The 20,884-nt window shown below is 34.2% G+C and overlaps 3 protein-coding genes and 1 pseudogene across 3 annotated transcripts; 2 read left to right on the forward strand and 2 right to left on the reverse strand.

Annotated features, from left to right (window-relative positions):
* Positions 1-358: 358 nt before the first annotated feature.
* On the reverse strand, positions 359-1,695 carry LOC128192068 (uncharacterized; annotated as a pseudogene).
* Positions 1,696-2,284: 589 nt separating this feature from the next.
* On the forward strand, positions 2,285-4,872 carry LOC128191603 (P2X purinoceptor 7-like). The gene is made up of 3 exons (XM_052863757.1): positions 2,285-2,582; positions 4,224-4,472; positions 4,609-4,872. Exons 1-3 carry the CDS (start codon positions 2,520-2,522, stop codon positions 4,870-4,872), a joined length of 576 nt encoding a protein of 191 aa, XP_052719717.1. The 5' UTR covers positions 2,285-2,519.
* Positions 4,873-4,942: 70 nt separating this feature from the next.
* On the reverse strand, positions 4,943-10,907 carry LOC128191602 (uncharacterized). Its single transcript, XM_052863756.1, has 12 exons — positions 10,466-10,907; positions 9,982-10,161; positions 9,455-9,592; positions 9,103-9,189; positions 8,534-8,819; positions 7,523-7,805; positions 6,850-7,086; positions 6,668-6,744; positions 6,324-6,428; positions 5,994-6,217; positions 5,724-5,888; positions 4,943-5,579 (listed from the first exon to the last, which is right to left on the reverse strand). Exons 1-12 carry the CDS (start codon positions 10,663-10,665, stop codon positions 5,330-5,332), a joined length of 2,232 nt encoding a protein of 743 aa, XP_052719716.1. The 5' UTR covers positions 10,666-10,907; the 3' UTR covers positions 4,943-5,329.
* A 1,089-nt stretch (positions 10,908-11,996) lies between these two features.
* LOC128157215 (proton-coupled amino acid transporter 4-like) lies at positions 11,997-20,681 on the forward strand (the record flags this gene model as incomplete). Its single annotated transcript, XM_052819666.1, is given in 9 exon segments — positions 11,997-12,119; positions 15,013-15,265; positions 15,629-15,719; positions 16,028-16,116; positions 16,277-16,369; positions 17,688-17,772; positions 19,550-19,825; positions 20,004-20,182; positions 20,509-20,681. Coding segments are annotated over 8 exon segments (1,231 nt in total), but the record flags the coding sequence as incomplete, so codon positions are not given.
* Between the last annotated feature and the right edge of the window lie 203 nt (positions 20,682-20,884).

The following is a 20,884-nucleotide window of genomic DNA, read 5'->3' on the forward strand; positions in this document are numbered from 1 at the left end:
AGTATGTTCGGCCCCAAGTAGTTTGACCCTTAGTCGTTTCGGCCTGAGTTTAATTATTTGTATATTAATAAGTGTTTGAATACTTATTACTCTTAGACATTCTTATTTGTATTTATTAATAAGTGTCTGAATTACTCTTAGACATTCTTAGCCAATTTTTGGAACTCTATTTAGTGTTTGAATATTTATTATTATTCTCAGACATTCTTACCTTAGCCTATTTTCGGAATTTTTATAAATAAAAAATTAAAGTAAGTTAAATAATTAAGATGTAGACAACTCTCTAAACCCAGGTAAATAATCAAATGAGAATTAAGTCAATCAAAAACTTTTTTATTTAAATACATGTCATGTCATTAGCGAAGTAATGGGCACTAAACAAGCACTAAACAACTACAACAAGCACTAAACAACTACAACAGTAAAGAATAAACAACTAAACATAATAACAGTTTCATAAATAATATAATATTTACAGTCCAGTCCTTCTCATCAGTCCAGTCCAGAACTATAACACTATCACTAACGCTATCACTATCACTTTCTCACGTGATTCACTATATCACTCGTCCGGTCTGGGAACAGCTGGCGCGACCACCTGTCCTACTCGTCGCAGAAAAAGGGACGTTGTGATGGTCCTCTCTTCGTACTCGGCCCAGAGCTCATGGAGGGTCCCGTGGATTCGTCGGTAGGTCACTCTCTGATAACGTGTGAGTTGTTGCTCATCCACAAGCCGCATGATGATGCTCAACTGGCTGGCACTTTCAGCAGCAGGGGAACAAGGACGTAAAATTGCAGCTTGGCCTTCCCTGCCTTCCCAATCATCCGCCGGTGCCAGCCTTAAAACCATGGATGGAGAACAGTTGTTCGAACGGTCGACGAATGATCTTGAATGTCCCATCCAGGTACCAATTCTTCGCTGTCTTCAGTAGTTCCTTCTGAAGGGGGGTTGCAAGGAGGATGTGGCGCTCGTTCTCTACCCGCACGTCACCCTGTATGAAGTCTTCACACCCAAGGAACCGTTGGTCAATCTGGAAATACAATATTAAATAAGTTGTTTGTAAACTTGTAAGATATACTAGTATATCTATAAATGATATCCAATATGTTGTCAAATTCTCTATTTTATAAATAAAATCTTAACTTTGAATATTACAACTTACCACCAAAATTATTTCAGTGAAAAACAAAATCTTAAACTTTGTTTGAGCCTAATTCAATAGTATAGTAAAAATATTGAATCCACGTGGTTTGTCAATAATAATTCATTTCATGAATACTTTTAGTGTTTAAAACAAATGTTACTCATGTCATTGAACTTTATAACAATCCGAATTTGAGAACCCTAACCCTGAGTAAACAACGTCCTTAAGCTTGCATATCTTAATTTCTATCAAAGTAAACGTCATTGAAAAATCTTAGTGAAAGGGGTCCTGCTTCTTTATATTCTATAATGCTACACCAGAAATTAACTAATATAAGAATAATACAGACTACGTTCTTTGTACAAGATTGTATCCTTAATAGTTAAAGCAATATGAGCTGCATCTTGGTACAAAAAAAATAAATCTATATGTTCCATTTTATAATTGTTTAACTCTACACTCTACATAAAACGGCTTAAGAACAATCCCCTACCCGAGTTAAACTTGCAACAGCGTGTTTTTTAATCACGACGTGCAACAGATTCGCCATTTTTTGGACGTCAATCATTCGGGTCAACTGAGGTCAACCATCAAATATGGATGCTGAGGTATACACAATACTTTCGATTGCAACCTAATTTTGAATGAATTTTAACTCAAATCTTACTGAAAGTTAATTTTTGTTATTAGCTACGATGTTTCAAGCTAATATTTGTGAATATATAGATCGATAATTCCTTGGTTTACGATTGATAACGAAAACTTTAAGCTTTGACTCACTGTGTAACGAAAAGAGGCCCCCCAAGGGTTAATGCGTAAAATGCAAACTCAGTTAATTTTTATTGACTCGTAAAGAAATCTAAAAAAATGGATTAATTAGAATCTCTATATCGATGAAATTTTCTAAAATATTTTTTCCGCTGCCTGTCTTCAAAAAATCAGATTTAATTAATGTAATTTTACGGGTCTTCTAGATCTGTGATAGACATATCTATATTAAGCCTTCTGTACAGTACTGAATATTTTACGTTATTACTTGGATCGGACTTCACATTGTTAAAGAATTTTTATATTTAACATGCACAGCTATAAAGACAAATTAATAACTAGGTTACATGCATATATATATAGCTTGTATTTCACTATGGGCCTACACTTTACATGTAATTTGTATACACTACAGTTTTGCCAGCGTATGTGCACGCAATTTTTATTATTATTATGTGTTTAAACGTATACAGCAGTAGCAGTAATATTGTTAGTTTGGTGTAATGCAAATAAATCCTTTACAAAATTCTGAAATTGGCTTACCAATAGAAAAAACTAAAAGCTGCTGGGTCAAGAAAACGAGGCCGGGGCAGAGGAGGTAAACGCATGAGGAGCAAGAGAGTTCGAGACATCCAGGATGTTATAAATGACCGAAAGCAGAAACTACAGGTGTGACATAAAATAACTGTCTTAAAATTAACTGTCTCCAAGTCAAAGTATTTTGATTTTTACATACACCCAGTTTGAACAGTGTTTCTTCATTTTACACATTCACAAATCCAAATTTGGTTCCCTTGTCAGTTTTCTTGAACATAAACTGAGAAAAAATATTTTGGTGTGTATTAACAAGTAGTTATAACTCTTATGCTTTGTCACTTTAATCAGTTAGGCCAAAAAAAAATTTGTGTAATTAGGGTAACACTGATGAAAAATTTAGGTTAGGTAGGTTGGGATACAGATATAAAATCCTATTTTGAATATTAAACATAGGTAATCACAGATTACAAAGCTCACCGAGACAAGGCATCACCTTTACGAGACGAACTTTATCATATGAAAATCATAGTTGATGATCTTGGATATACATGGCTACTGTTTTGACACAATATCATATTACTATATTGTATGTGGAAAAAAAATTGTATGATGATCATATGTTCATTTCATACAGTAATATAAGATACAATATGATACAATATCATATCACATAATACATCACAATACACAAACATCTGATATTATATTATATAAGCCAATATATTATACAATATTGTATCATATGATAAGATATTATATATTATACAATTTTGTATCATATGATATTATATATTGCAATAATATATAAACCAATAGTATGTGATAAAATAGTATGTACAATATTATATTACACAATATTGTATCATAATATTCCATACTATACATAACAATATTCTGATTCATTATCACATCATAATGTACACATAATTGATACAATATTATATTATGTATCACATAACTTTTTACGATATAATATATGATATGATATGGTATCATATAAAATAATAGTGTACAGTATCATATAGTACTATATCACAAGAATGGTGTTGTATCATTTAACAACAAACATATCTATCAAGCAGGTTTGAGTGAGGTAGATTTTTTTTAGCATCCTTGATAATGGCGATGAAGCTCTGCATCTAAAGCTTCCTCTGCAATTCATCTATATCATAGTTAAATCACTATGCAAGCTATTATCTATAAAACATGTGACCTGTGCCAAATACCTATGGCTCAGATTCAGCATTCAAGCCTGTCTAGTGCATCAGTATCATAAGACGCATCATCCATATAAGTTTGGTGAAGTTAGGACCACTAGTTACTTAAAAATTGCAATCAAAGGGCAACTGCACCAAAAACTTTAACCTGCTCAAAAACCTCAACCTCCTTTAGCATCTGCAATTCATGGCCCAAATTCAGCATCCAAGTCTTTCAAGTCCACAAGTAGGTGGAGATGCATCATCCATGCAAGTTTGATGAAGACAGGACAAGAAGTAACTTATTGATTCAGGACCTGCAACAAAAACAGGGTCGGGACACCGAACCGAGGGTATAGCATAAGCTCCTGACTTCGTCTCTGTGAGCATAAAATGGGTTTTAATGGAAATGATATGAAAATCACAATCAAATAAAAAGAAACATCTAAATATATTAGGATCGGGGCATTTTTTTAGATTAGGTCGGGTTACCCTAAACACTCAATACTTTTTTTAGGCCTTATTAAGAAGTTATGCTATTGACTATCATTAATTAGTTAGTTTTATTTGAATTTAGGAAACAGTTAGCAAGTTAACAGGTGAGAGTTGTCGTCAACTCATTGCGAAGCTCTGTGATAGGGATCCCTCGTTGATATTTGATATTTTAGAAGAATCGTCGGAGCAAATGTCAGCGCATGGCGGGTACCATCCTCCACCAGGTGATGCACCATCTTGGTGCACGTGTGGAAATTGTAGACAGATGCCCTCTGACATAGAGAGGGTATGCTGTCAACAAATCCCGGAGAACTGTTTTTCATTATTGCCAGTAAGAATAGATTAAATGTCTCCATAATACTATATGCAATGGCTAAATATTCATGAGATTACATCTACACCTTCTTCGTGCATGAAAAGATTTGTTGATTGTTCAAATATTGTAAATAATGTAACAATGATTTTAGGACTTTAGCATGTTGGTCCTAGATGAGGCAGTTCTATCAATTGCCCAGAGATACAGGGAAGATGTTCTGGCAGTACCAAGGGACCAGGATGTCAACAGGGGGTATCGCCACACAGCCTACCGCCAGTTTATCTTGTGGCACTATGGTAGGTTAGGTGCAGGTAATAGGCGTGTTGTGCCCAGCTGCTGTGTGTGGCAAATAAGAGACAAATTCCCGGACAGCTTTGGACAATACACAGGCTTTAAAGATGGACGTTTGGCTTAAAATGAACAAAATAATCATTATTTGTACCTGAATTAAAGAAGATGAATATATACTAACAAAATTTTGCAATTCATTATTATAAGAATACACAAATACATGTACACCACACAAACTTTGCATACCAGTATATCAGTTTGTCATTAGAAGATTTGATGAATGAATGTTCCATTACTCCAAAATCATAAAAGACTACAAGCAATGCATTATCTATATCCAACTATTATCATATATTTAAAAAACTTAGGTATACACACAGACACACATTTATATTTAGCAAATTAAATACAGGAAATATGATATTGCACTTACATATTGTACTGTGTCACAAATGAAAAAAAAAATCCAGCTGCATTTCAATTTGAAAAAGGAATGTACTTCACTGAATTTTAAACTACACAGAAGTTAATTTATTCTGCAAATCGATCATCAGTGTTTCCAATTTTAATGCACAGATCTGTTACTGAAATCTTGACTTCAGCTCTGTGGCAATTTTTTCAGTTGGTGGTGGTGGAATAGGTGCTAATGTACTTGACAGCCATCGGGGATCATCAGGCTCGAGGGGTACAACCCTGTTCATCCCAATATGATCCAACAATCTTTTCCTCACAATTTCCACCATAAGCTGGGGTATATGGGGGTATCCCTTTCCTTCTTTCACAGGGTAATAGTACCACACTGAAGTCCTTTTGCTATAAATCCTCTGCCTTCTAATTAAAGTAAATAAACATTGAAAATGGGTCTTAATTCATGCATGTAAAAAATATATGTAACCATTGTGACCTAAAAGTATCATGTACTTGTAAACTTCAAGAAAACTAAAACAGGCAATCCCCTTTCTTCAAATATATTACCTAATTTCTCCATTTTTGTTCAGCAAGACTGGTCTGTCAATGTGAATGTTGTAATCCAAAGCTGCCAGTCTGTTCCTAACCCTATATGCTGGCGGTTTGTGTGACTCTCTCTTAGAGGTGTACATAAGGATTAAACTTTGAAATGTTTCCAGTTCCGCTGTGCTTCTATAGAGTACATGTAAAATTATCATCAATATGCATGTACATGTAAAATTTAATCACGGTACTGGTTATTTGAATTGTGCAGAAATACAGTATGAAACAGCATACCGAAAATTTAAAAAATAAGGAATCTTGTTGAGTAATCTCTTGTCCATGATAATGCTCCTCAATGTTTCGTGGGTAAGACTACCCTTCTGAATGTATTCCTTAGACTCTCTATACTCGTGTTCCTCCAAATCATCATGCTCACAGCCATTTACACCACTAGTTGAATAGGGTAACACCCACTGATGTTCGTCAACAATGTGATGAAGAATGCCAAACCAAATTCCCTAGTATAAAGATATATAGAAATACTAGTAAACAAAGAAATCAGTCATCAATGTTCTCTCAAAAACTTTGTTTGGGTTACTTTTGTTTCATTAAAAAAAAACCTACAATAAATTCCTCGTATGTTTCAGCTTTCTTTGAAGAGTACCAAAAATGGTTGACAATGTCTTTAATCCAAGGCAGTAGGAGTCTGTTCCCTCTTTCCTGTCCTGCCTGTAAAATATTACATTTAGTTTTACATACTTATACATATTTTGTGAAATGCTTAAAACGTGTGTATGCAATTGTATATGGCAATTGATTGGTAAATGCACACTGGTCATAAATAATATAAAATAAAATTTAGAACATACAGCTTAACCATAAATATAATTTTACATGTTTTCATCCTCAAGGTCAAAGGTCAAATGATTTTTTTTAACAAGGTCAAATTAAGATTTAACTACACTCACAGCCACCAACTTCTTTGTCAAATTCTTCGTACCGTGCCATACATCATATGAATGCTTTATTTGAGGATATTCTTTCTCTGCAATGTAAAATTAGATAAAATACATGTACATGTTGTTTTTTAATTGAAGTATAAATTTTGGACGCTAATATACATGTAGATACTTTTTAAATATCTACTTACTCATAAGGGCAGATATCTGCAAATGCTCATCAGTGATAACCTCTATCACCTGTATGTCATTTTGAAGAAGAAACTGTAGTCCTTTAACAAAACATGCCTTTTCCAGATTAGTACTTTTGCGATCAGTCATCCTTTTGTCCATTGTAATCACACAAAGAATCTGTTTTGTGCTGTTTTCCATGAACGTGTATGTGCAATATTGGGCATTATGGCCAGGACTATCCATCCGTCCGTCTCCTATTCAAAAAATAAAACACAACCATGTTATACATGAACTTAACTTTTAATTAGCGTACATGTAGTTGGTGAAAATAGATGAAAACAAGGTATCTGTGAGCCAAGGCTCACTAGTACTGTGTAATACCCCCGCTCTGAAGTAAAAAAAAACAAAATAAGCTAAGTCGACATTTAACACGAAATTGATGTCCACTTGGAACAAAAAAAGATCCCAACGTATGGCATGCCTAAACAAAGAGCGGGTTAAAATTTCAAGCATCTGCAATGAATTGTTACCGAGAAAAATGCAACAAAAATTTTTGTTACTGATGGACAGCACAACACACATGCACTTGGGTAAAACACTTTACCCACTTTTTTTGGAGCGGGTGTATAATAAAGATTTGCATTACATATATATATGTATGGGTGCATATTGAATGGTTTGCACAATTACCAAGAATGGCAATATCCCTTCCTCGAAAGTTTGCAAGTATATTCTCCTGATGATTACACCAATACTCATCCACAGCTGGGATTAAATAGGTCTTTTGTATCTTGCTAAATGTAGTGGCACATAGAAATGGCAGTCGCAAAAATTTCGCAAAATGTGCAATTTTCTGATAATTATTGCCTGACAGTAATATGCTGGCTGCTGAGAGGAGATCTCCTGCATGGAGACGTTTGTTCAGTAGAGGCTGTGAGCACCATGAATGAATTTTGTGACCATTCATACATTTCTGAAATTAAAAAAAAAACTAGTAAGTAATTATTTCCATGTAAAACCTTTTTTTCAAGTTCAAGCTTGTTTAATCTTTTCTTTCAAAGCTAATGACCTGCCAAGAAAGTGACCGACACACAAACAGGCACACCAACATACAGGATCATTCCATTACAAATGTACCAGTACTATAATATTTGATGCACTAACCTAATTAGATCATGTTAACTGATGTACCTTTAATTACAGGTATGTACTATGTGATTACAATGATTTCAGATTATTACCAGCAGAAATGAAATGCCAGACACAACATGTGGTATTTGAAATCTTTGCAAAACTGATGTCCCAGAATTTTTTTTATTACAACCAACCAAGTTTGAAAATTTCTTAATTTAGAGTTGTAGTGGCAACTCCAATATGAGATCCAACCCTTATTTTTGATAAAGTTACTGTGAAGATGATAAACTTGATTATTAAATATCCTTCATATAAAAGGTAAAAATAACAAATCTATACTTTATCTTTTGAACAAAACCATGGGCTAAAGTAAAGATGTTTAACTGTGTACTATGTCATCAGTTTTTAAGAGGAGTGATATGGATTCAGACAACCACAGTGTGGTGGTCTGAAAAAATAGGATCACACTCAGTAAAAACAGCATAAAAAAAAATTAATGTGTATTTTTAAAATAAATTATTTCATTTCTCTTGATCATGCAGCTGTTCATTAGACATCTGTTCTTACCCAATGAATGTAAACAGCTGAACCCACACACTCTGTAGACAGCTCAACTCTGGATAAACAACCCTCTGAGGTACAAGTCATGGGCACCACAGTGTTTGCCAGGGATAATAGCTGGTCTTCAAAAACCATAAAAACATTCTGTATGGCATCATTGACATCATTTGCTGAAGTTATATGGTTTATGCCTTGTCCTACATTAAACAACTCTGGATTGAATTCTTCATCAGACTCCTCCTCACTGTCTGAGGATTCATCCTTGTCTGAACTGACATCCTCGAGCTCATCCCTAAAAAACATTAAACACTTCACCAATGATACATCTACATGTATATCAAGAGAAAATTAGAACTTTAAAATTTAACTAACATTAACCAATTAAACTGAGTTATAAAACTAATACTGATGTATGTTTGACTTATATTATAACACCACTGCTTGTAAATCAAAGCATAAATTGCAGTTAGGCATGTAAGTAAAACTCCTTTTGGTTTTGTAGTTGTACATTGATATACTTTCAGAACCCTTAATCACTGACAAGATGACACACTGCTTTTGTGCTATAGATTTACTTTAAATTGATTGTGATGCTTGGTTCATAGTCTTCGTCTGATGAATCTTCTTCTTGAACATCAGGTTCAGACATGTCAATGGTGATTCTATTAATGAGTTTACCCGTAATCAGTTTAATATACAAATATACATGACTAAAAATTATGTAACAATACAAAAATAAATAACTTTTTTCATGAAAACAGATTACATAACTCCACATAAGCATTTGAGATAAATCTGGTAATAAAATAAATCTTATTCTGCTTTTTTAATCCTTGCAGATTTTGTACAAAAATTACCCTAACTATATACATGTACATGTATAATGTATTTGAATTATAGCTTTAATAAACAGTAATTCTAACTTACGAAAAGGGGTCCACAAAACTACTTCCAAGACTGATTTTCTTTGATGTACACTCCTTCGAATTGATGTCTAAAGTATGTTCAAGTTCTGAGTCTGATGCTCCCATCTCTTCAACTCCTGACATGCAGCCAAAAGACTCACTTGGAAGAAAAGATTTATCATTGATTATTCATATAAAACTATTCATAACATCAACAATTAAGCATGCATCTAGAATACGCACATCATTGTTGTTCATCACTGTATTTTAGTTGTGTGTGTGTGTATATATGCATGCTTTACATCAGTATAAAGTTATATATATATAATTGGCTACATGTACAATATGTGCTTGCTCAAAATATGTTTCCAACATTGGGCAAAGAAAATATAAATTAATATTGCATTCAGAGATATGTGCCTCTTCTGACATGCAAAATATTTTTGAGATATATTACAAGTGGTAAATTTTATTCATTTTATGAGAGAGAGAGAGAGAGAGAGAGAGAGAGAGAGAGAGAGAGAGATTTTCACAGTAATGTGCACTTACTTGTTCACTGCATCTGTTAGGGTGTGCAAGGGATCAGTTCCAGGAGTTGATGTTAGTTTAGGGTCGAATTTTGATGGTTGGATTGGTCCAGGTCGGAAAGGTGTAACATTACCGCCAACGGTGTTAAAACATGGCGATACACTTGGATCAATTGGACGGACAGGCTTCGTAGATTCATAACTAAGCAAAAAAATATATTTTTCTGTACACATTTAAAAGAGTTTATTTTAAATGGTTAAAACGATTTACTTTGATTTTGCCGTGTCTTGAAAATGTTTTACAGCCGGAGTCGAAGCAATAACACGTTACCCCTTATGGGGCCCCATTAAAAAGCAACTTTAAATTTTATCATTGGTTATGCCTACAGATTTTACGTAATCCTTGAAAATAAAGTTTTATATAAAATACTGAAATAAAAAAGACTGTATGATTGCATTGATTTCTTTGTACATAATTTAAATACTTTTTTTTAAAATAAACTCACTGGTCCAGAAGAAATCGTGCTGTTTCCATGTGTGTTTTTCCCTCTAGCGTCTCCCGAAGTTTATTCCAACGATCGATTTCACAGCCGATATATATTCTTGTTTTATTTATGTTGGATAAAACATCTTTCCTTCGTCTTTTCTTTTCCGATTCGCTTAAAATCGCCCTCCTACCTCTACTTTTTTTCTCACCGCCCTCCATTGTGCGCGGAGAACTTCAGATTTTCTGAGGTCATGCGCCAGGTCATGATAAATGGGGCGGAGCTATATACAATTTTTGTACAGGACGACAAAAATTCCGAAAATGTTTTTTCGGGACATACTTACAATTCCGACGGTCACAAAAAAATATTTATACATTAAAATTTCCCTTTTCCCTTCAAGAAAAAGGCGATTGTGATCATATAAGAACATTTTTTATTGGTGGCAAAAATACAGCTCATATTGCTTTAAAGCAATATGAGCTGCAATTTTCCTGCTGAACTTTTATTTTACGAAAATGTTATATAAAAATATTATTTTCTACTAAAATGACAAGAAATATCATGGTTTCCGTTAAAAAGCCTTAATTGAAGCAAAATTGAACTATCATCGTCCTGTACAAGTTTACTTACATACAGACTAAGCATACTAGCAGGTTTTTGCAGCGAAATAAAATACTAGAAAATACAGCTCATGTTGCTTTACATGTAATTAATTTTTAACATATTAACTATATAAAGGTGACACGCAACTTGTAAAAACTTACCTGACATCGTGATGACTTGGAGATCAGGAAATATAATTTGGGAAAGAGAACTCGCCTTTTATGACACTGACGCCAATTATCGTCTCATCATTTAGTTCTCTTCATTTTCTATGTTGACTCTGATTTGCCTTATTATAATCTCATCATTAAATTTGTACCCTTTGGTAAATGGTCGATTAATTATCTTAATTGACGTAAACTTTGATGTCGAAGATAGGGGACACACACCATTTCCAAAAACAACAACACAGAAATTACTGTAACAAACACATTTATTAAAACAACAGTAATTAATAAGTCAGGCCGAAACGACTAGGTATCTAAGGCCGAATCTCGCTAGGGCCGAACATATTCAGGGCCGAGCGTAGAAAAGGCCGAAACGACTTGCTACCTTCCCAGAAGGTGCAATGCAGAATGTTATAGTGTAAGCGAATGCACTGATCTAGAGTCAGTTATAACCCCTTCCCCTGGAATATTCAGACTTCATGATACTCACATAGTTAAAATGACAGAATATAGGTATTTAGGCATTGGACCTTTGCATGACCCATCCCCCCTCTCCCCCCTCCCCCCCCCCCCCCAACATGCACATGAATCAAGTGTCAATACATGTATATATAATCAATGAAAAACTTGAAATCAGTTATTTTCATCCCAGTGATGCTCTGTTTAAATTACATTTTTTTAAATTAATGACCTGTTATGAAAAATAAATCAAGGACAAGAAAGACAACTCTTCCTTACTATTTGTCAAACAATATTAAAATGAAAGTAGAGTTGTTCCTCTTAGTCCCCCACTGATGATCATGTGATTGTGTATTGAACCGAATGTCATGCAGTTTAGACCAGAAGAAAACACGGTCACAAGAGGATGACAGGCTAAACAGTCAGCACCAACTCTCAAAAAGGTAAGGCTTTGGGGGAAAAGAACAATTTCCACATCTCATGTTTGATATTGGTGTAAATTGCGCAATTGAATGCCAATATTTTATTCAAACGTTTTATAAATAATTAAGTCAACACTTACAGAGTTACAGTAGTGACCAGTAGCCTCTGCCATTGGTCAAACGTTATCATTTCCTTTTAATATAGCGAATAATACGTGTATTCAGTGTTATTTATAAATTTAGTTGAACACACATACAGACCTTTTTGTTGCAATTTGTTTGGGTTTTTTTTTTTGGGGGGGGGGGGGTATATTTTTTGTTTCATGAAAAATAAAATAACATCGGGTGATGCTCGATAGGGCAAAATGATGACCTATAATCAAAAGGCCATTCATCTGTCTTGGACAACTTAAACATGTCCTTGTGTATTAAGTTAGAAGAGTGGCTTAGAGATGAATCAGATGTCATGTGCAGGTATATAAACTGTTAAAGCAACAAATATAGTGAATTTTAGTATGTATACTCTTTGTTTTAAAAAGAGCCCAATTTTTGTGGGAACCCCTCTTCCAATGAAAATGTAGGTATTTTTTGTAGTTAATCTCTTTAGAAGTTGTATGATTGTCTACTTTTTAGATTCTAAAGAGAATAGGATTTTTTATGCATATGCAAGTTAAACTCTGTCCTGAGTTTTTGCTTCCACCACTTTTTGCTTGATATTTCAATAACAGTAAATACCTTTGTGCTCAAACTACGTTCATCCACTAATATAAAAAATGTCCAGATTATCTGTTTTGAAAGCCCCCTCTACCGCTTCAGGTTTCAATACACATCCCGAAATTGAAAGTCTACGGAGATTTTGCATTGCAGTAGCCATTAATAAGCCCGGATGATAACGTTAAAAAATTGTGCGATGTATTCCGAGTGTATTCTGAATGGAGAAAAGATGTAAACATTCCCCATTATAAATCTACGTAAGGAATCTGTTTTTGTTCCTGTGAATTTTTCTGAGTGGAAAGGGATAATTGATCAATGAAGATATCTTGGATATATTCCCTTTTAACGATTTCAAGTGTATTTTTTTCATAGGTATGTGTATTTTTATTAAAAATCATCAAAAAGCGATGGAAGCAATAACTTGGGACAGACTATAGTGCAATTGGCCAAAGCATCACAATTACCAAAAGATTCTAATTAAAAGGTAAAAAAAAAAAAAATAATAGTTGAAAGCTATGGCCAAAAAAATAAGTCATACCCTTTATTTTATTTCTAATTTCTCTAGTGTTTACTAAGTACCAGCTAGTACATGTAATGTTCAGACATGTATTGATAAGTTATTTATGAATGCATGGAAATAAAATGCAAAGTTCGGGACGCATTGAATTATAGACTCTGCACTATAGAAGTTGGAAATAAATTAGTTGAAATGAACTAATTAATTTGTTTCCTATTATAACTTTGAAACTTGGGTTGTTACTTTTAAGCTTGCAATTGGAGGGAAATTTTGTTTTATGGTTGCGTTCAAAGTTTAACGCAGACTTGTTGATTCTTAAATTAATAATGATTTCTTCATGAGGAAACTTTTAAAATGGGAACACAGTATTTTAATTATAAAAACATTATAAAAGATTTTTCAAGTCTACCTAAATACTATGTGATATGTCAGGGAACCAGAAACTCTGACACTATTGATTTATTTAAGCCTCATAAAAGTGCAAAGTTTTTAGCATCAAGTGAAATATGAAGGATTTTCTCAGTATTATATAACCTCTGAAGAACTGATTTTGATATGCATAGCATTCCCATTTAAAATCTCTCATTAGACATGTTTGAAAACAATTCAAAACCATAATAAATTTAAAATATTGTACAGAAAAGTGGGTTTTTAATATGACATGATTGTTGAAACGTTGGCAATGATAAACCACCTGAAATGCCTGTATATTGCTTTAGAACTTGATGCAAGTGATCTTGTTGGGACTTTTCTGTTCTTTTTATGATTATCTGACATGTGTGGTAACAATTCAGGAAATATTTTTGATGTAAAATTCAATCAATCCATTGATTCTCTCACTCTAGACTAACAAATTTAGTTGTGCTGCAGTAAGATTTTAATCTACAACAGACTTAAGATGGAGGGGAATGTAAAAGATTCATTTTTAAATACTTTTATTGTAAGTGACCAAAATTTTAGTTTTAGGAAGATTTGGAATAAAAGCTCAGGCCGGGTTCACATCCTTTAAGTTTGCACTGCAAAATCAAATGATTTTAGTGGGATCATATTCCAGCAAATAGCAATGTCGAAAAGTTTACTTGGATATGAAACAGTTAGCCACATGTTCTCCTTTTCCTCTCGGGAGATTTGATCATGTACAAAAAAAAACTCAGTTCATTTCCTTTTAACCTTTAGAACATTGTTCTTAATTTCATATAGTTTCACGTACCACGGTATTAACATTTGAAAAGGTTAAAATTGTTTAGAACAGTTACCATAAATATTTTAATTATAATAAATATTTTTTTTATTCATAAACAACAGTCAAATTATTAGCTTAATTGTTTAATGATTATTGTGACATCATATAAATATGACCTCTTAACCAGTTTAAAAAAAATCACATAAAAGTGAACATTTATGGCACTTCAGTCAGTTCATATAAGGAAATATTATTTTGCAAATGTAAATATTTTTTTGACTACTAATTTGATACTTCCCTTTATATTAGTTCTTGTGTGAGAGTAGTGTACTCCAAATATTGCTAAAATTCATATAAATGACAAAATCATTGTTCTGAATATGTCTCATATAAATTATTTGCCTTGAATTCCAGTAATGGAAGAAAGTATATGCATGTAAGCTCTTTTATTGTCATAATGGTTGATTGGAAACTGTTGTCTTTTATGTGCATTGTGACAGCGTTCAACATGGAGGATTCAGAGAGGACTCAGCTTCTGTCAGATCACGGGCCAGACATCAGCCCCCGCATTGTGGTGGAAGTACCGCGAGGGAACGCCTCAGCAGACCCCGCCAGGAAAAAGTTGAGGAGCCTCCAGACCTCCTCCACCTCTGCCCTCGATTCTGTGGAGGTCCCCAACAATCCACAGACCTACATCTCCAACACTCACAGCATCTCACCGGAGGACAACCACCTGGACAGACTCAAAATATCGTAGGTTCAACATCCTACATCTCGGAAAAAGATAATTAATAAAAAATTACAACTACTGGTATACAGGGTTATTTTCGCCCCGTATTACTAGTACTTCCACCAAATTCGGTAGACCTGTGGTAAAGATTCCTCTCAATTTGCTATTTTACAGCTGTTATATTACAATAAGTGTAATTGCATTTTGCAATTAGCCTGGATTTAAATTTATCTACTGTCAATGAGAGTGAATAGGGCCAAAATTTTCCTTTAAACAGTATGGTACCTTGATTTCAGGTAAATGCGATACAAGAAAATCAGTGTCCAAGATATCTCTACATTACCTGTTAGCATGGTTGTTAATAAAAAAGTTTCTTTCTTCTCCAGCAACATACAGAGTCTAATGCACCTCCTGAAGGGTAACATTGGTACTGGTATTCTTGCCATGCCCATTGCTGTCAGCTACGCTGGGCTCTGGGTAAGCTTCATTCTTATGGGATTTTTGTCATCCAGATTTCAAGGTTGTCAACATTTTGAGCATGTACTATGAATTTAGCTCATTTGTTAAAGTCTAAATGATTAATCCAAATGTGACAGTGAATTTTATAATGATATAATCAGCTATGGAAGGTTTTGATTGAGACAGTTAATGCTATCATTTTGTAAAAGTGTACAGCAATAATTATTCACTTGTTCATTTTACTGCAATCCGTGGATTATTTGATGAAACATGATGGGCTACATTTCTTTAAAAGTGAATATTTTACTGAGAACATTGGATTACAGGTCGGATCTATTGGAATTCTGTTCCTTGGATTCCTAGCCACCCACTGTATGCATATGCTTCTGAACTCTAGCACACATCTTCGAAGAAGGTAATGATAGCTACATGTATTTTGAAACCTTCAGCCTATAGGATTATTAAACTACATGTATTAATACAAGACTGTTTCACATTTAGTTTTAAAATAACTTATAAACAATCATCATGTGGATAATAATTGGTGCAATGTACCTGTATTTATTTTGTGGCAGAGAGAGAAAAGGCCCCGTGGATTATGCCGACACCTTCCATCTCAGCCTGGCCTCTGGCCCACCGTCTCTCCGGAAATTGGCAGGAGCTGGTAGGTAAGTGTCTCCCTTGCTCCTGCCATCTTATTGACTAAGATAAGCAAGTCAGTTACTTTGGAGGAATAAAATTCTATTGTCTTATTATACCCCCCGCAAACGAAGTTTGGGGGGGTATATAGGAATCACCTTGTCCGTCCGTCCGTCTGTCCGTCCGTCTGTCTGTTCGATTCGTGTCCGGTCCATATCTTTCTTATGGAGAAACATTAGAAGTTCTTACTTCACACAAAGATTGCTTATGACCTAAGGGTGTGTCATGACCTTGAACCAAGGTCATTCGGGCAAGGTCAAGGTCACTGGCAGAAATAGTGCAAATTTGTGTCCGGTCCATATCTTTCTTATGGAGAAACATTAGAAGTTCTTACTTCACACAAAGAATGCTTATGACCTAAGGGTGTGTCATGACCTTGAACCAAGGTCATTCGGGCAAGGTCAAGGTCACCAACAGAAAAAGTTCAAAATTCGTGTCCGGTCCATATCTTTCATATGGAGAAACAATGGAAGTTTTAACTTCACACAAAGATTGCTAATGACCTAAGGGTGTGTCATGACCTTGACCCAAGGTCATTTGGACAAGGTCAAGGTCACTGACAGAAAAAATTGCAAAATTCGTGTCCGGTACATATCTTTCTTATGGAGAAACATTGGAAGTTCTCAGTTCACACAAAGATTGCTTATAAGCTAAGGGTTTGTCATGACCTTGACTCAAGGTCATTTGGGCAAGGCCAAGGTCACTTGCAGAAAAGTATAAAACTCGTGTCCAGTCCATATCTTTCTAATGGACAAATATTGGAAGTTCTTAATTCACATCTAGAATGCTTATAACCTGAGAGTATGTCATGACCTTGACCAATGGATAATTGAGGAAGTTCAAGGTCATTGTTAAAAAAAAATCGGGCTCAGTATACCAATAATTCAAAATGTTTATATTAAGTGGCTGCTTGACATGTGGAATTTCGTTTGATTCGAATCATGTTTGTTAACATAAGGATGCAAATGTCTTCATGCATTAACAGTTAACTTGAACTCAAATAGAATTTAAAGAATAGAAATTGGTTTGTGTACTCATATAAGCATTAACAGTTTTAAAAAATAGAGCAGTTGTTATTTATAGAAAATGGACGATGAAATAGATTCTTTCAATATTTTCTATAATAGAAAAAATACATGAGTTATGATTTTTCTTAGCGGGGGGTATCAATTGTGAGCTTGCTCACAGTACCTCTAGTTAACACTTGGGCTTACTGGTAATTGTGATCATTGCAAAAGGCCATTTTCACCGGAAATTATATTGAAATGAAGTCTTGCTTTTTTACAGGGTAACAATAAACATTTTCCTAATGATGACACAGTTTGGGTTCTGCTGTGTCTACATTCTTTTTGTGGCAACAAATGTAAAACAGGTAAAGTAACATGATTAACGAGACACATCAGTCAAATAGAGGATTGTTATAATTTGGAGGTTCCCCTTAAAATGGATTGAGAGAGAGAAAGAAATAAAAATCCTTTTTAAAATAAATGTTAAAAAATTGGGGATCTTTGTACCTGTATTGTTAGTTATAATTTCCAACCCCACTCGCTTAAGACCAATTCTCCTCAGGTACCAGTTCCCACCATTTAAATGAAAACTCACACATACACACATAATTAAGAGGTAACTAGAACTGATACATTGCAAAAATAAAGATAAGACCAATAGTTGTGTCTGATTTATTTTGTTCAGAGTAATGAAATATTGTTATACCCCCGCTCCGAAGGAGAGGGGGTATACTGTTTTACCCTTGTGTGTCTGTCTGTCTGTCCTTCCGTAACAAAAATTTCTGTCGCATTTATCTCAGCAACTATTTATCGCAGATGCTTGAAATTTTTACACAGTGTTTGTTAAGGCATGCCATATCGTGGGATATATTTTTGTACCAATCGGACATCAACTTCCTGTTAAATGACAACTTTGCTTATTTTTCAACCAACATTTTCAAACAAATTTTTGTCAAAGATTTCTCAGCAACTATTTATCGCAGATGCTTGAAATTTTTACACAGTGTTTGTTAAGGCATGCCATATCGTGGGATATATTTTTGTACCAATCAGACATCAACTTCCTGTTAAATGACGACTTTGCTTTTTTGTAACCAAAATTTTCAAACAAATTTTTGTCAAAGAATTCTCATCAACTGTTTATCGCAGATGCTTGAAATTTTTACACAGTGTTTGTTAAGGCATGCCATATCGTGGGATATATTTTTGTACCAATCAGACGTCAACTTCCTGCTAAATGACGACTTTGCTTATTTTTTAACCAACATTTTCAAACAAATTTTTGTCAAAGAATTCTCAGCAACTGTTTATCGCAGATGCTTGAAATATTTACACAGTGTTTGTATAGGCATGCCATATCGTGGGATATATTTTTGTACCAATCAGACGTCAACTTCCTGTTAAATGACGACTTTGCTTATTTTTTAACCAACATTTTCAAACAAATTTTTGTCAAAGAATTCTCATCAACTGTTTATCGCAGATGCTTGAAATATTTACACAGTGTTTGTATAGGCATGCCATATCGTGGGATGTATTTTTGTACCAATCAGACGTCAACTTCCTGTTAAATGACAACTTTGTTTATTTTTTGCAAAATTTTCAAACAAATTTTTGTCAAAGAATTCTCAGCAACTATTTATCGCAGATGCTTGAAATTTTAATACACTATTTGTTTTGACATGCCATATTGTGGGATGTATTTTTGTATCAATCGGACGTCAACTTCCTGTTTACATGACAAATATCTTCTTAATCCCTTCCTTTGCTTTAATTTTTCAAAATCAATGCTTATTGATCACAACTAAGTGATCAAATAGAATGTGGATTCCAAATCTTATGTGAGGTGTTAATATCAGCTTAAAATCGCTAGATGTAGCCCTTGCAGATTTTATAAAAATCTCGCTTTTATTTTTCGGAGAGTTTTGAACTGGTAGGAAATTATAAAAAAAAAATGCTGGCAATTTTATATTCTTGGATTTGATACAAAAAAGCGAAATTGCAGAATTTAAAGTACATGTTCTTGTGTAAAATAAGTAATTTACAGTTTTTTGTACCAATACTAGCATGAGCTGGGTACTGGGATTGTACTCAGATTAATTGATGTACTGAGATTAATTGATGTACTGAGATTAATTGCAGCTGCTTCATACAGTGTGGGCAGATGACCCCAGCCTGAAGGTTTACATCATTGCGATTGGTCTCTTGCTAATTCCATACAGCTTAATCAGGAACCTTGTACATCTTGCCCCGTTTGCAATGTTTGCGAATGTCCTGAATGCGGTGGGATTGATCATCATCTTCCAGTACATCGTCAGAGGTCTTCCCAATCAGAATACCAGACCTGCGGACAAGTCCTATGAGAAACTGCCACTGTATTTTGGGACAGCTCTCTTTACATATGAAGGAATTGGTTTGGTAAGTTACTTTCCAATCTCTACAAACTGATAAACATTAATTTGAAAACAATACATAGTACAAAAGAACCCTAAGGCTAGTAGCTGTTTTTGAAGTGCATAAATAATACATGTATCTACAGACCATCATTCAATTACTGTTTATTGGATTTGTTGCAAGGTCTGCTTTTGTTTCCAAGGTGCTCCCAATAGAAAACAAAATGAGGACCCCGGAGTCCTTCACAGGCTGGAATGGAATTCTGAGTGTGGGCATGGTCACTATTTGTTCTCTGTATTCTGCCATGGGCTGGTACGGTTACCTCAAGTTTGGAGACGAGGCTAAAGGGAGTGTCACCCTCAACCTACCCACAGACCAACTGTAATTATAACCATATAAGCAATCATTGGGAACAAAATGCATGCTTGTAAGAAAGAATATCAAAATGATATTAAATAGCTACTATTATATATGAGTAAATCAAGTATTGTATTTAATATTTCAAGTAGTGTAAATACATACATTGCACCTTGCTTTTGTAGTGTCTTCCTGGTTTCTTTATATGTTGTAAGTTATAAATGGCAAATAGACAGCATTTAGGACCATATACTAATCTCTTTTACTTAATGATTCCGTAAAGCTACTACAATACATGTTCTCTCTATAAAACTTTCTGGAATTGAGTATTTTCTGGTTCTCTGTTTCAGAGTGTATCAACTGGTTCTTCTCATGTTCTCCATCTCATTATTCATATCCTTCGCCCTTCAACTCTACGTCCCAATTAGAATCATTTGGCCCAAAATCCAGCACCATTTGGTGTCCAAAAAGAAGAAAGAGTTTGGGGAATATGCTCTCAGGATAATATTGGTGATGTTCACAGGTAAAAATCACAGTGGGAATGTGCTCATGGTAATCCTGAAGAGCAAATATGATAATTTCACCTTATTCATATTATTATCAATTTCATATTGTGAGAAATATGACAGCATTTTCTGCTAACAATGTGATTTAACTTAATGATTTACAGTATAAGGTTATTATTTAATTCTGGTTTATTTACCTATCAATTTTTTCATTTTCAGC

The sequence above is a fragment of the Crassostrea angulata genome, chromosome 7, assembly GCF_025612915.1.
Source record: "Crassostrea angulata isolate pt1a10 chromosome 7, ASM2561291v2, whole genome shotgun sequence".
NCBI lineage: Eukaryota > Metazoa > Mollusca > Bivalvia > Ostreida > Ostreidae > Magallana > Magallana angulata.